We start from the raw sequence: 15,138 nt of genomic DNA, 5'->3' as shown, positions 1-15,138 counted from the left end.
TTAATGCAACACGTCTTGGAGCTGTCCTTCTGCTGGAGGTTAAATGTAAGCCGTGGATGCGTGTGGATCTTTTTTAATATCTTTTCTGGCGCCGACCTTTTGAAACATAAAGCGGAGATACTCGCTGCGCTGCTGCCGCTCGTGCCGGTGTGGGTTACAAGAAGATGACAGATGATACGGCGGCCGGGTGGCGAGGAGGAGGAGGAAGAGGCAGGCAGGTGAGGGCAGAGATGGAAGAAGAAGAGGAGGAGGAGGAGGAAGAGTTGTCAAAGTCAAGAGATGGTCAGGCGGGAGTGGATCTGTCAGTGCCTCTGTGTCTGTTACAGCCGGTTTCTCTTCTTCAGTATGTCGTGTAGGTAGTGTAACCCTGTGTGTGTGTGTGTGTGTGTGTTTGTGTGTGAGGGTGCTATTTTGTGTATTTGAGATTACAAGACAAAAAAACGCTTTAAATGTAGGGTCCTGTGCTAAAAGTAAAATGCTTTTTTTTCTGACTCCCAAACAGTTCATGTTTTACAGGAAATATGCGAAAAGAGAAATCCAAATCAGTCTCAGTGAAATTGTCTACAAGGTTTGATTAGTTGGAGAAAAACTTACCAACTTGCAATCATATTGGAAATATTATCAATTAGGAATTGATCTCCAACGCTGTTGTAACAAATTCTTAAAAACTTTTTTTTGCAGTGCAAGACTTTCCAAAAAGACATCCTAATGGCTACTCAAAAAAAGAATGAATCTTCTTCTGTAGTTTTCAATGTACAAGGATTTTTACAAGTCTTGTGGTAAAATATCTATAACAAAAAATATACTTTTAAAATACAATGACATTTGAATGGAAGTCTAGCCTCAACAAAGCAGCAAGCGTTTTTAAAGCCTAAAATGTGCAGATATCTTTGTTTAAGTCTATGATAAAAGTGGCAGAAATCTCACATTGAAGTGAAATATGAATGCACAATATTGAAGTCCAGTAAATTTGGAGTTAAGCTGCATTGATAGTTTATTGGTCTCAGACAGGAAGCTGTGTTGCTGCAAAAACAAACAAGCCAGTGAAGTTCAGGAGGAAATTCGTCCAGTGAAAAACATGATTTAAAAAAAAAGACCAGTTTTTCTAAAATGCTAACATGACTGCAAATTAAAAAAACAGTAGCTTGCTCTATAGTTCAGTACCGAACAGTCTGAGAGAACATGACAGACACACACTCTGTTTACACACAGTAATGTCTGAAAGTCACCGGGAATCTAATCGGCCTGAAATTGTTAAATCAGGCTTAAAAGGTCAAAGTTGGATTAAAAGCCTCCAATTTCAGGCTTCGTTTTTTTTATTTCTTCTTTTTTGTTTTACCGTTATTATTGAAAGCTGTGTTTTAGTCAGTGGATCCGTTGCAGCAAATTTCACATTAAACCTTCTGAACTTACAGCCCCGTATATACGATACCACGAGGAGCATGTTTATAGGTCAAACCTTATGCCTGTGTGTGTGTTAGTGAGTGTGAGTGTGTGTGTGTGTGTGTGTGTGTGTGTGTGTGTGTGTGTGTGTGTGTGTGTGTGTGTGTGTGTGTGTGTGTGTGTGTGTGTGTGTGTGTGTTAGTGTTGGACCAGGTACCTGATAGTAGCACTGAGTCGGGCCTTTTGTTTTCTGTCACTCGATCGGCGTCGGCCATTAGCGCCGTCGGCCTGCTTCCATTATGGTCGCCGGGAGGGGATCGGCGGCGAGCGCTGACCCCGAAAGTGGCCCGGCGGAGACGAGCCGCAAAGCCCGTTACGTAAGAGGAACCTTTCACTAGGAAAGAAGGCGACACGCCACTCCGAATGAGGGATCATTTCCGCTTCTGCTTTGTTCACTTGAACAGCTCTCCGTCCGTGTTCAGCTTCACACTGAAGTCAGAATAAAGACTGGTTCAGATCAGAAAGATGAAGGAAGAGGAAGAGGACGCGGTCTGCAGTGATCGACGCCCTTTTCCTCTCATCTCACCGCCGTGTAAATTAATTATACTCCCTATCTGAACATCTCACTGCTGCTGTTGAACGGATTACATCTCAAAGCTCGCGCGATAAGAAGGAACCTCTGTTACTTTTCAGGGAAATGACCGCAGGTTAGGTCGCGGTGGAGCGGCGGTTAGCACTGCTGCTGGGTTCAAACGTCCTGAATTGTCCCCAGGGTGTGATATTTTTATGTGTGTGTGAGACAGATGAATAAAACGGGCTTCATTTCACTCAGCAGCAAAAAAATCTTCATTGGGCAAAAGAAACTGTGAGTCACATCCTTCTCGGCTTCAAGTGGAAGCATCGTTTTCAGCTCATTTGTGACGAGTGCAGGATTAATATGCCCTTCACTGCACATTACTCCTTGCAGCAAAAAAAGAAAAAGAAAAAGAATGAAGCAAGGACATAATGATCAAGTCGCTGTTTAATTCCTTGTCATTCGCTGGTTAATTGTCTTGACTGGCACTAATTTCAATTACCATTATAGTGCTGGTAATAGATTATTAAGGCCGGATTTACTTTATCTGTCTCTTCTTCTCCTTTCTCTCTCTCTCTCTCTCTTGCCTTTCATTTGCATATTCAGGTCCAGCTCTCCAGCGCCACGTCCAGAACGGACCCACCTCAGACGAGATAGAAGCTCAGAGAGCAAGGTACCATCAATCTCTGGAGTTAAACTTCCAAAACATAACCTTTTTATTGCAGTGCACAGTGGAAAAAAAACTGGTTTTCTTTCTAAAATAGAATATAGATAATTGCAAGTTCAGTGTTTATTCTCCTTTTAGCTCTTTTTACTTACATTATCCCCCGAGGGACAAATTAAGCTCTCTGGATTAATTGTGAAGCAGCTCGCTGTGAACTTTATGTGGCTGATTTTTTTTAATACTGGTTAAGTGGTGGTTAATGGCTTGTTCAGAGCATTGAGCTAAAAATTGTCCTGCTGTGGAAAAAAAAAAAAAAACTCCTTGCAAGCAGTTTGAGTGTCAGTACATGTGAAAAGATGTCCAGTTTGTGATCAGGTCAGAAATGTGTCTTAATTCAGTCAATCAAATCAAACTCTTGGCTTTCTTCAGAGAACCCCACCGGTCTTGTGACATTTACGGCGTCTGAAATGTTTCCCAGTGAGCCTTTGTGTGTTTTACTGCGTGCCTGTTTGGGACGTTTGGGTGAATAATCTCCAGGCCAATAGATGAACTGCAAATGAACTCCGTCCAAACAGGAGGAGCGGGCCGTGGCCAGGATTAGCTCAGTAAACGTAGTCCCATGTGTCTGACAAGCCGCCACACAGCCGGGCCGTGAACTCCTGCAGCGACTTTTATTCTCTGACAGCCCTTAATGCCTTTCCGTTTTACATGGCCGACGATCCAACAGACAAATTTTGAAGAATCTGAAATAATTAGGAGAAGCATTTGGTGTTTCCCGCCTCACGCTGTCGTCTGTGTTCCTGCTGTTAAGCCCTCTCCTTCTGATGCAGACACGACGAGGTCTGGCGTCGCTGTTTTTAAACCCATTCCTGCTGGTTCGTCCAAATGCCGGGGCTTAAGAGAACAAATATGATGGGAATTGTATCTCTGTCTGATCCGACGTTGACTAAACTCTTCCTCTGGCACAAAGGATTACGGCCACGATAGCGAGGTGGAGAGAGTGTGTGCTCGTCCGTGGATGCGTATTAATTGGACGGGGCTCTCTCCAGCGGCTGAGAGGCCGTATCGCTCGGCGGCTCTCGGTCCTGCTGCGTACGCCGTCGTCCCGTCGGGGAGGCTGCCGCCGCCTCAGCACTTCTCCTGTCCGACGCACAGCTGGAAAATTCCACTTCCTGCCTGCGGACTGTCTCCTCCGTTTTCCCCCCTGCGCCGTGACACACATATGCTGGGAGAGACGTGTGACGGGGGGGAGGGGGCGGGGGGGGGGGGGGGGGGGGGGGGGGGGGGGGTGATAGAGATGAAGGAGGAAGTGATTTTCAGAAAGACATGAAACGACATTTTCCCTCTTTTTGGTCAGTTTGAATGCACTGTTGCACAAAATGATGCTTATTGTTAAGAGTATTAAACCATCTTTGAACTCATTTTCTCATGCATGTTTTTGTTGTTGAAGATGAGTTGCTTAGTTTACAAAGAAATATATATATTATTTTCACCACACGTCTGTTTTATGGTTTAAAGTCACTGGTCACAACATTTTTAAGTTTCCAGCAAATCTTTAAAATGACTTTTTCCTGGTTTCTCGGTGAGATTTCCGGCTAAGTGAACCAATAAACCGGCTCTTGTTCTTTGTCCTTGAAGGCAAATGATGGAGCAGCAGCAGCAGATGCAGGCTCACATGGAGCGGGAGCGACGGTCCTCCAACTCAGGTAGGCGATCATCAGAATCGACGCGGCCTGCTTCCCTAGAGACCCAGTTTGAGTACCATGTGACCTCCTCCCCTCCAGGTTCTCCTTTCCAAGGCCACCCGGCCGTGCTCTCCGTGGCGCCGCCAGTAGTACCTCCACCGGTGAACATGGGCGGCCCCCCTCCCCCTCCGCCTCCGCCGGGTCCGCCGCCGCCCTCGTCGGCGCCTCAGCCCCCCCTCCCGCCCCCGCTGCCGCTCGGCGGGGGCAGCCACGGGGACGAGCAGCCCGCCCCGACGGGCCTCGCCGCCATGATCGCCGGAGCCAAACTGCGTCGCGTCCAAAGAGTGAGACTGCCGCCGCGTATTTATAGCGGGATAATGACTCAACACCAGAAAGCCATGAGTAACTCTTGCCTTCATTACTGCTCTGCTCTCCTTCCGTCTCAGCCTGAGGACAGCTCTTCAGGCGCCAAAAACGATGCCAACCGAACAAGTGGGGGAAGCGGAGGACTGATGGAGGAGATGAACGCTCTGCTGGCACGAAGGTCAGAGAGACGAGCTGAGAACAAAAACCATCAATCACACCAGTATCCTGCAGTGTAAATAAGCATAATTGGTCACTGGAGAATTTAATCTGCGTTTGATTTCTAAATTACTAGTCATTAGTGCGAGTAAATGCTGTTTATGGATTTGATTGATGTCCCTTTATCTTATTTGAGGTTTCTTCTTTTCCTCAGAAGGAAAGCAGCTTCAGAAAAGCCCGAGGACAGCCAAAACGTGAGTAGGCGGAGAGCCATCACCGGCCGCTCAGTCTGGGAGGGATCGTTAGGGAAATGATGAAGATGGGGATCGAGACAGTGTTGATCACGTCAGAGGGATAATTAAAGGATAAGTTCGGTTTAAACAGTTTTTATGTTGTTTATAGAACAAAATAGAACAATATACTCACCCAGAAGGGTTTTCTGATCCGATAAGTGGTTTGGGAGAAATTTAGATCCAAAGTCGAGCTGCAGACACCCGTATACTGTTAGCCAATGGGGCGTGTGTGGCGCCGGCTCCCAAAACGGCTTTAATCGTCCAAAAACTCATTAGTTTCAACAATATTTCCTCATGGTCCGCTCACGCCACTCCTCCACCACAGACCGGTGCCGCAAAATACATGCTGTCGCGGTTTTACAGATCTCTGAAGTGAATACGGTGGTCAGGAAGTAAACTGAAGTACATTCATCAAGAGACACAGTAGGTGGCGCTGTGCACCTAAGTTGTTGGTCGCCACCCGCTCCATAGAAGAAGAAGAAGATCTCTGAACTGCAAACATCTTCTTATAGAATAAAATCACGGTTTTATCAAATTGGAAAGCTTAAAAGTTTGGGTTTGGATGATGATGATGATGATGATGATGATGATGATGATTACAGCAGTATTAGTTGTACTTATTGGTTCTCTCTGCGTTTCTCCAGGATGACCCAAATTCTCCATCACCCAGCACTCGCAGTGGACAGAATGCAACAGGTTAGTTGAAAAAAAACAACAACAAAAAAAATTCTATTTTCCAGTCTGAGAAATGTACCTGAACATACAGAAAGACTTTCTCATATTGTACACACATGCATCAGTGTTTTAGTGAGTCTCTCATCTCGCGGTGACTGTTTGTCGTCTAGATGGCGCGAAGAAGCCCTGGGATCGAGCGAACTCTGCAGACAGGTCGATGGTTTCGAGGTGAGAGCTTCCCGGCTGCAGCGCAGCTCACCGGATGCATATATAAAAAAACAGCAACAGCAGGCAGCTTAACCGACAATGATTTTTCATTGTGCAGGGGGCGGCCGGCGGGGAGCGGCAGCGACACAGACTCTTTAGACCTCGATAGAATGAAACAGGTACACTCTGGACTTTATGCAGTTCTGTTAAAAAAGTACTTTGCTCTGCAGATCTTTGCCGGGAATGTCAGTTTTGTGAACAGTCAAATGAACCTCTCGTGCCTCTGCAGGAAATCTTGGACGAGGTGTTTCGTGAATTGCACAAAGTGAAGGACGACATCATTGACGGTAGGCCTATTTTTAGTCTTTAAAAACCAAAGTGACACAATCAATCAGCATTTGGAGCACTGTGGCTCTCCTAATTCAAGTTAATGAGTATCTAATGGGAAATCCATTCTGCGGGCAATGAGTTATGCACATTTGTAACCACTAGGTGGCAGCAGAGTCACATATAACTGAATATCAGAACTTCATTCTGGAGGCTCAACATAAATTTAGGAGACTGAGAAAACGGAATAAACCTGAGTTTTTGTTTTTGTTTTTGTTTTTTTGTTTTTTTGTTTTTTTGGTAGTGACTGTAATAACACTCACAGAGACAGAAATTCATGTAATTTCACAGGAGAAAAATATTCACCCATTTGATAAATTCTGAAAAATGAGAGGATGATCATATCTTGCCTAAAAAGACATATGAAATGTCCACTTCATCGTTTCTTGTGTTTCTTGTGTATTACATTCCTGTTTCCTGAGTCAGTGAGTACGTCAGTATCAGGTTGTGAGATTATGTTACCGATCTGAGTTCTATTATTAATCCGAGCGTCTCTCGCGTGTTCTTTCTCCTCACAGCTCTTAGAAATGAACTTGGTCGAATTAGCACGACATAATCTTTTCGTAGCCACTCCCGGACATGAGCCACCTTTTTGAACCATTGCCCCTGCAAGCAGCTGCCGTGGCCCTGATGATGATGATGATGAGGAGGAGGAGAGGTCAGGAGGAACAGAGGCCCAAACTGTGACATCTACTCATCCTGTTCTGCTGTGGTGTTGAAGCGACGTGGCGACGTCGCTCCAGCACTTCAGGCGTGTCTTTGTAACATTTGGTTTTGTCTGTCTGGAGAGAAAGGCGTGAATGGGGCACACTCTCGCACTGATTACTCTGTTTTCTTTACCATGTTTGTGGTTTGTTCGCCCACTTTTCCCCTCTGTCCTTGGCCCAGATGAAAATGGACAAAATTGACTTTATTTGTTCTGTTTTAGTTTGTTTTCTTTTTTTGCTTTTTTTGTTCACATTTGTTTGAAATTGTTACTATCATTTTAATGATCATTTCTATCATTCTTATGATTGTCAATGTAATGTTAATATGAGTAGTAGTAGTGTAGTATATGTACAATGGTAACGATGAGGAAATGGTGAAGATAAAATGATAGTAATGATAATGTTGATAATATATTATTGCACATCATTTTATGTATTTTGTATTTTATATTAGTTATATTCATTAAATTTTATTTGAAATACTTTAATGAGCACCTCCAAATTTTTGGTCCTCATCTTAAGACCTGCAATTTTTTTTCTTTTTTTTTTTTTTTTAAATCCTTTTCGCCAACACAGTTACATGTGGAACCATGGCAGAAAAAAAAACACAGGCTTTGACCTGAGACCAAGTGGAAGAAACTTCTTTGGATCGTGCAACCTTATGAACTTAAAAAAAAAAAAAAAGAAATAGATAAATAATACACCAGAGTATTTGTGATCATGTTGTTAATAAAACTGTCTATTGGCTGCAAGGATATGGTGACGTATTGTTAATTTTATTCTCTCCTTTTATGACAAAGTGCTTCCTGGTTTGACGAACAACAAGAAGAAGAAACGCACTACATTTAAAATGAATTCAAATAAAACTGTGAACAATGTCTTGAATAAATGAGGTGGTCTCTTTCCTTCTCTGCCTGTTTGGAATCATTTTGATGCCTATATCTGCAGTTTTTCTGCTTGCTGAAAAGCTAAAAATTCGTTTTTTCTTCCCCCAGTATAAAAGTATATAGTATAAATTCCAAATGTGACACTTAAAAAAAGTGCTGCTTTTCATCACTCACATAATATCATGTCAGATGTGTGGTGCTGCAATGAGACTCAGCTCTTCTTCTCTTTAGGTCAACCTCTGGAACTTCAAAGACAAAGCTGTTGGACTTCAACATGAATAGACTTAAGCCGTCAGGTGGTTTGTCCGCACTGTGTGTTTGAGGCCATGAGTTCCAGGGTTAATGATTCCAGTTTAATGTTTTATTTCCCACAGATGTCAGCAAAGCTACAGTAGTGGAGAGCAGTTAGTGAGGGCCAATATATTGATTAGTGAGATGTTTTTTTTTTTACATTTTTTTAAAACGACAGAAAAAAAATTGTCATTTAATATCATACAATCTTTAATATTTCACAGTTTTATTCTCAAGTTCTCCAAGTCGCCGTTACCTCTTACTTATATATTACATGGGGTTATGCATATTCATTACATGTATGGGGCTGCACACTGGAGCAGTGGTTCTCAAAGCAAGAAAATCTTGGGTTCAAATACCAGTTGAAGTTTGCGTGTGTGTGTTTTCTCCAGGTACTCCAAAAACATGTATTTCAGGTTTCATTTAGAGCCTAAATTGCCCCCAGGTGGAAATGTGAGTGTGTGTGGTTCAACCACAGTGGTTGCCTGTCTCTGTTTACTCTGTGATGAACTGGTGACCTGTCCGGGTGTACTCTGTCCTCACTGCAGCGAATAGGATATAAGTGATAAAGAAGATGAATACACATTGATTATTCACACTTTTATTGACACTCTTGTCTTGACTTTTTTTTTTTTTTTACATAAATCCCTCTTAGATCATATAGGTTTATCATATAGTTTTCCTTCTATTTGGAACGACCTTGACCTACTCTGAGGAAACTTCTGGTTGTTTTCTGTGTACATAAATGGAATAAAAATAAAAGTTTTTATTCTGATATGATTCATTGGTTCTGCTTGGTGAGCATAAACTTCATGTGTGCTTGTTTTGAGATCACTCCACCATGCAAAAAAAATTCTCAATAATCAAAAGAATGTATAAGACTGAAGTTTTGAGAGAGATCAGTGTAAAAAGTTAGGGAACCCCCGGAACCCCGGGACCACCACCAGCGGCAGTGCTGTCGTTAAACCGACTCAAGTCTCGCGATATTTGGCTGCGGGGGAGCCGCAGTGTTGTAGTTGAACTGCGGAAGTCTCGCGACGTTTCGGTCTGACAGAGCGTAGTGGAGAAGAGTGGAGGGCCGGAGTGTGGAGAGAGTTGTTGTCGAAGCAGAGGGAGACGACGGAGCAGGAGCCGAGCAGGGGCGTGTGTGTGTGCATGTGTGTGTGTGAGAGTGTGTTTGTGAGGTCCCGACAGGAGCACAACACGGCGTGAATGAGAGAGGCAAGCTGGCGGATTTCAACATGGCATCCGGAGATACGCTGTACATTGGGACAGACGGCTCGGAGATGCCGGCCGAGATCGTGGAGCTGCACGAGATAGAGGTGGAGACGATACCGGTGGAGACCATCGAGACGACGGTGGTCGGCGGGGACGACGACGACGACGACGGGCAGCCCATGATCGCCCTCCAGCCGCTGGTCACGGACGACCCCAGCTCGATCCACCACCACCAGGAGGTGATCCTGGTGCAGACGCGGGAGGAGGTGGTCGGCGGGGACGACTCGGACCTGCACACGGACGGCGGCGGGGGGTTCGAGGACCAGATCCTCATCCCGGTGCCGGCCCCGGGGGTGGAGGACGAGTACATCGAGCAGACTCTGGTGACTGTGGCCGGGAAGAGCTCGGTGGGTCGGGTGAAACGAGGAGGCGGCACCGGGGGCAAGAAAGCGGGCAAAAAGAGCTATTTAAGCGGCGCGGAGGCCGGCGGACGGAAATGGGAACAGAAGCAGGTGCAGATAAAGACACTGGAGGGGGAGTTCTCTGTCACGATGTGGGCATCGGGTGAGTAACGTCGGCCCGGCCGCGTCTGTCCGCTCCGTCGTTAGCCGTTCGCAGGAGGCCTCGCTGCCTGGGCGTTGTCCTGCTGCACCAGACTAGTTCCTGGAGAGGACGGGCCGCGGCGCCGCGCGGAGACGCGTTTAGCGCCGATTTTTCAACGCAAACACCGGCTGTGGCACAACGATATGTTTTTGTTTTGAAAGGAGGCCATGTTTTAGGTGTTGCTGGGCGCCGCCATATTCCCCCAGACTAGTAAGTATGGCGGCGGCCCCGAAAAAATGGCGATAGCGGCGGCCAGGCAGAGATGGCGGCGGCGGCGCTGGAGGGGGGGTGGAGACGCAGACACAGCCGGGGTTAGGACGTCTGCAAGGCCGCAGACCTGCGGAACACCCGCAACTTGAAGCTGCAGTGGGTTGTTTTTTCAGGGTTACATAAAGTTTGACACATTTTAATCACGTTGAGGGGTTATTTAATGGATAGAGTAGCGGCTGTCTGAGCGGACAGCGCTGCGCCTGCAGCAGGCTAACTGCTGCACAGCAACACCCGCTGCTCTCACGTCAATCTTTAACCAGGCTTTATTTTATTATATTTTATTTTAATAAAACCAATCATGAGCTCCTAGCACCGAGCCAGAGAAGTACAATCCACAGCTGGTGCAGCTACTATAAAACAGCAGTGTCTTTCCTGATAGCACATTTCGAGCTGGCAGTGCAGCTCTTTCTATTTTTAGTGCTCTCTGCTGGTTGATGGGGAGTAGGAGGGACGCACGAGGCCGTGCTCGATCCGTGTGCATCAATTATTTATTTCATTTGAACAGAATTACAATAATTAAAAAAAAAACTATTTGGCACTGTTTTGCATTTTCTGTTTGATAATAGAGAAATATCAGAAAATGTAAGACGATTTGTAGAATAATTAAAACAGAAAGAAAATATAAGAATAAACAAATAGATAAGTTTGAGTGAATTTTTAAAAAGCTTCCACAACAGAGTAGGTTTTTTTCATCATTCTTTCTCTCCATAAGTTTCAGAGATGAAAAATATTGACATAGTTCCTTATTCTGATGTAAATAGAATTTTTTCAGTAATTAAAATTGCATTAATGGCCAAATCATGAATGGATCTGTTAATAGGAATAAAATAAAATATTTTTTCTTTTTTAAGGTTAGAGCTATTGTCAAATTTGTAATAAAACCAGCTATGTAAGTCTACCCAAAAACTGACAGCATAAATGTTACTGTCAAAAATAGATGCTCAGCTGTTTCAATGTCTTCGTCATAGAAAGAACAACTGGCACGTGTTCATCCTTTTTGCTTATATTAGATCAAGAAATTAGCTCCATGTTTTATTTCTCTCATTTCCCCCCCCCCATCCTTGTTGATCTAATTGTTCATTTATTCCTGCCTGCTGTTGGAAGCTTGGAGCAGCAGCAGGTGTGTGTGCAGGCCCCTCAGGCCTGCAGCCAGGGTGAAGCTCATATGTTATCGGTTCAGTCTCTGTAATGTGTTTCTAGATGACAATAAAGACATTGACCATGAGTCGGTGGTGGAGGAGCAGATCGTCGGGGAGAACTCCCCCCCGGATTACTCAGAGTACATGACGGGGAAGAAGCTGCCCCCGGGTGGCATCCCGGGCATCGACCTGTCGGACCCCAAACAGCTGGCTGAGTTTGCCAGGTTAGTGTCCGTGTGTCTGTGTGTGTTTCTGTCAGTGGATCCCAGCTGTAAACAAGTTGACACTGTGTAAACACATTTGATGACTGTGCAAAATGACACTGCTGCTAATCAGATATTCTGTTGTGTGTTGGATTTACATTTGAAGCTCTAATCTAATGCTCATTTGGCTTCTTTGTATTTATTTTCGTCTCAGCAGTTTTAATTCCAAAGAGTCTCGCAGTGAATTGAATGAGACTTTCAAAACTATACGTTTAAGTGTGTTTATTAACAGAATAATACTGTTTTCAGTAGATTGCTAAACATCACAGGCTCCTGGCAGCTTGTTCAGCTATCTTTTAGATCATACCTGGGTGTCATAAGCCCATTTAGCTCTGCTTGGCCGGCCCTCAGGGTGTCACTGGAAAATCCCCAATCAAATGAAATTTGCTGTTATCATTAGCTTGATTATGTCTGAAATAGGCACATTTTAACGTAATGGACCATTAATACATTATGAATCATATCTTTCAATTATTGCCTCACAAAATTAGTGCTTTGCAGTTAAAAGAAAGATAAATGTGTCAATGAAAAATTGTAGCTTTCATTTACTGAACTCCAAATTTAGAAAAATAATCATATTTAAAAAAAGACAATTGACTCAATTCAACTGTAGCTCATAAAAATTGTGTTTGAAAAGAGGAAAAATGTCTCAGCCTTCAGTAGCAGTGCTAATTTTTTATGTAGCTCTTTTGGGAAAATTTGTGACGCTGCATTAAAACAATGTGGCTGCTGGTTCATCATTGTGCAAAAAAAACAACTAATGAGCTGTATGCTTTAGGCATGTGTTACTTCCTAGTTTTCTATAAATGCTGAATAATTGATCACCAAAAAAGTGCCTGCTGCCTCGCTGTTGCCCAGAATTCTCTCCATCTGTTCTGCAGACTTCTGAATCTAAACTAAATTGACCCCCAAATGAGCTGAAATATCACGTGAGATGTCACTGACAGAGCATCTGCTCTAATTCAGAGGGTTCCTTTGGTGTTTAAATGGTCAAATACTGTTGGTTTGGCAATTTTTTTGCAGTCAGTGCATCTGAAAATGAAAAGTTTTATAGTTGAGCAGAAGTACATTCTTTTGTAGAATGTGATAACCTTTATTAGATTGAAATAAAGTGAAAAACTAGTCTCATTTTAGGTATTTTAAGCCCTAAATTGCGAAATGTGTGTCATGATTGGGCATATATGTGTGATCATTGATCATTGGGCAGTTGTATACTCTCCACTATATTTTATATATGAATATTTCGACTCACTTTATTGTCTCACAAATGTATGATTTCACAGAAATGACTAGGCGCCTTATAAAGGACTACATGTAACATTTAAACCAAAATTTGCAGGAGTGTAGCCAGTGAAATTGTGAGTCTTTGCGATAAAAGACTTTAGCGAACATAAAAGCATCTTCAGATTAATAATGTAGTTTATGAAGACTTTTAGCATTTTCCAAAGCCTCCTGGCATTTTCAACTGTGTGCCACTCGCTGTAACCTTCTTTCTGTTAATAATGGATTATTGATCACCTTGAGAAAATAAAAATTACGTTAGAATTGTACCAGAAGAAACCCGAAACGTTTGTTTGTTGTGATTTAAGAGTCTGAGAATGTGTCGTTTTTGTTTTTGCCAGAATGAAGCCCAGAAAAATCAAAGAGGACGACGCCCCGCGGACGATAGCCTGCCCTCACAAAGTGAGTGTGACGCCGCCGCGCTTCACGTTAACCTTTCTCAACGCACGCCGTTGCTCTGCGTAATTGAACATTTCACCGAAGGTTATTTAAAAGCAAAGACATTGAGTGTATTGATTTCGGCGTGCGTACAGGAACAATCGGGCCTTATCTGAACTGGCTAATGTAAAATGGCCGTGAGCGCTCGCCTCTTTAAGTGCGCCGCCGTTAACAGTACATTAACACTTCAGGAGAGAATAGAGGCGGCGGCGGCAGCGTTTCTTGCCTCTGAAAAGGGTTTAAATTGTGAAGCTTTACAGAAAGCAGAGAACAGATGCCTCTTTTATCTGTGTACAAGAAAACCAGACCTCTTAGCGCTCCGCCGTAGCACCGGCAAACTTCCTGCCAAGAGAAGACCTTTTATGGTCTATTTATGTTGCTGTTTGTAAACTTTGTGCCGCACTTTGTTTGGTCCCCCAGGGCTGCACAAAGATGTTCAGGGATAACTCAGCCATGAGGAAGCATCTGCACACCCACGGACCGCGGGTGCACGTCTGCGCCGAGTGCGGCAAGGCCTTTGTGGAGAGCTCCAAACTCAAACGCCACCAACTCGTTCACACGGGAGAGAAACCCTTCCAGGTCGGCATCTGGAGCGAAAGTCAGCCTTCCTACACACATACGGGGAAAGCTGTGTCTTGCATTTAGAGTTTTTAAGTGTTTAGAGCCAAAATTAAGGTATGGAGAGTAAGATGAAGTCAGGGAAATGTTGCATCTGGTGGCTCACTGGCCTGCAGTTTTGGTAAAACAGTAAAGGAATGGATGGATTTGTGTCGTTTTGCTCACTGCCTGCCTCTGGTTTCCTTCCAGTGTACCTTCGAAGGCTGCGGGAAAAGGTTTTCTCTGGACTTCAACCTGCGCACGCACGTGCGGATCCACACTGGAGACCGACCCTACGTCTGCCCGTTCGACGGCTGCAATAAAAAATTCGCCCAGTCCACCAACCTAAAGTCTCACATTCTCACACACGCCAAAGCCAAAAATAACCAATGAGACCCCCCCGACCCACACACCCCACCAACCCCCCTCCAGCTGCAAGAGTCGAACCACCAATATGGAAAAAAAGAGATCGTTCTCGCAGCACACGTGAAACCTCTTTTGAAGTTGGAATGAAAAGCTTGAGACTTATTGATTTATACAAAAAAAAAAAAAAAAACAAAGAACAATCCGACAGATTAAAAGACTTCAAAACAGTGAAATTCAGCTGGTTTTCCTGAAGCCCCCCCCCCCCCCCCTCTTCTTCTGCTGTCACATTGGATGAGGAATGCAGTGACGACTCCCCAGAGCCCCGGCCCACTCGGTCCCTTTGCCTCTCCAGTGGCACTCAGCCGCCAGAAGATGGAACCCACGGACAAACATCAGAGACTTATTTTTACCAGTGATCAGAGAAGCAGCGTTCTATTCGTACTTTTATTTCCTTGAGTTGCTTTTATTTCCCTCAAGTGTGCATATTGTACACTTGACTCAGGCTACATATAGGGAAGTTGTGACCTTTCTTTTTCTTGCATCACGAGATCGTACCTATGATACAAAAAAAAAAAAAGGCTTCAGCCTCGTTTGATCTGTTCCACATGGATTAGGAGTTTAAAAAAAAAAAAGAAACGGCTGTATGTTTGCATTTCCACACTTTCTTTGGTTGTATTTTTCTCTAACC

General features: G+C 44.1%; 2 protein-coding genes across 5 annotated transcripts in view; both read left to right on the top strand.

The window, feature by feature from the left end:
• Positions 1 to 7,827, top strand: part of evlb (Enah/Vasp-like b) — a 34,774-nt gene extending 26,947 nt beyond the window's left edge. For 2 of the 3 annotated variants that reach the window (XM_030109577.1, XM_030109575.1), the window contains exons 4-13: positions 2,564 to 2,630; positions 4,260 to 4,327; positions 4,406 to 4,650; positions 4,753 to 4,850; positions 5,043 to 5,082; positions 5,766 to 5,817; positions 5,967 to 6,024; positions 6,122 to 6,182; positions 6,293 to 6,350; positions 6,909 to 7,827. In XM_030109577.1, coding sequence (XP_029965437.1) covers positions 2,564 to 2,630; positions 4,260 to 4,327; positions 4,406 to 4,650; positions 4,753 to 4,850; positions 5,043 to 5,082; positions 5,766 to 5,817; positions 5,967 to 6,024; positions 6,122 to 6,182; positions 6,293 to 6,350; positions 6,909 to 6,946 — 785 coding nt within the window. In that variant the 3' untranslated portion in view covers positions 6,947 to 7,827. The remainder of the gene's footprint in view (positions 1 to 2,563; positions 2,631 to 4,259; positions 4,328 to 4,405; positions 4,651 to 4,752; positions 4,851 to 5,042; positions 5,083 to 5,765; positions 5,818 to 5,966; positions 6,025 to 6,121; positions 6,183 to 6,292; positions 6,351 to 6,908) is intronic. The other variant, XM_030109576.1, reaches the window with a different exon arrangement.
• A 1,485-nt stretch (positions 7,828 to 9,312) lies between these two features.
• Positions 9,313 to 15,138, top strand: yy1b (YY1 transcription factor b). 2 transcript variants are annotated; one of them, XM_030110287.1, is made up of 5 exons: positions 9,313 to 10,057; positions 11,579 to 11,729; positions 13,391 to 13,451; positions 13,908 to 14,066; positions 14,295 to 15,138. In XM_030110287.1, the coding sequence occupies exons 1-5, from the start codon at positions 9,517 to 9,519 to the stop codon at positions 14,475 to 14,477; spliced, it is 1,095 nt and encodes a 364-aa protein (XP_029966147.1). In that variant the 5' UTR covers positions 9,313 to 9,516; the 3' UTR covers positions 14,478 to 15,138. The 2 variants fall into 2 exon arrangements, with proteins under 2 accessions (XP_029966147.1, XP_029966146.1); XM_030110286.1 differs by having other exon boundaries at positions 11,567 to 11,729.

This window comes from Salarias fasciatus, chromosome 15, assembly GCF_902148845.1.
Source record: "Salarias fasciatus chromosome 15, fSalaFa1.1, whole genome shotgun sequence".
In the NCBI taxonomy this organism is placed as follows: Eukaryota; Metazoa; Chordata; class Actinopteri; order Blenniiformes; family Blenniidae; genus Salarias; species Salarias fasciatus.
Note: the sequence above shows the minus strand (reverse complement) of the source record. Positions and strands in the feature narration are given on the sequence as shown.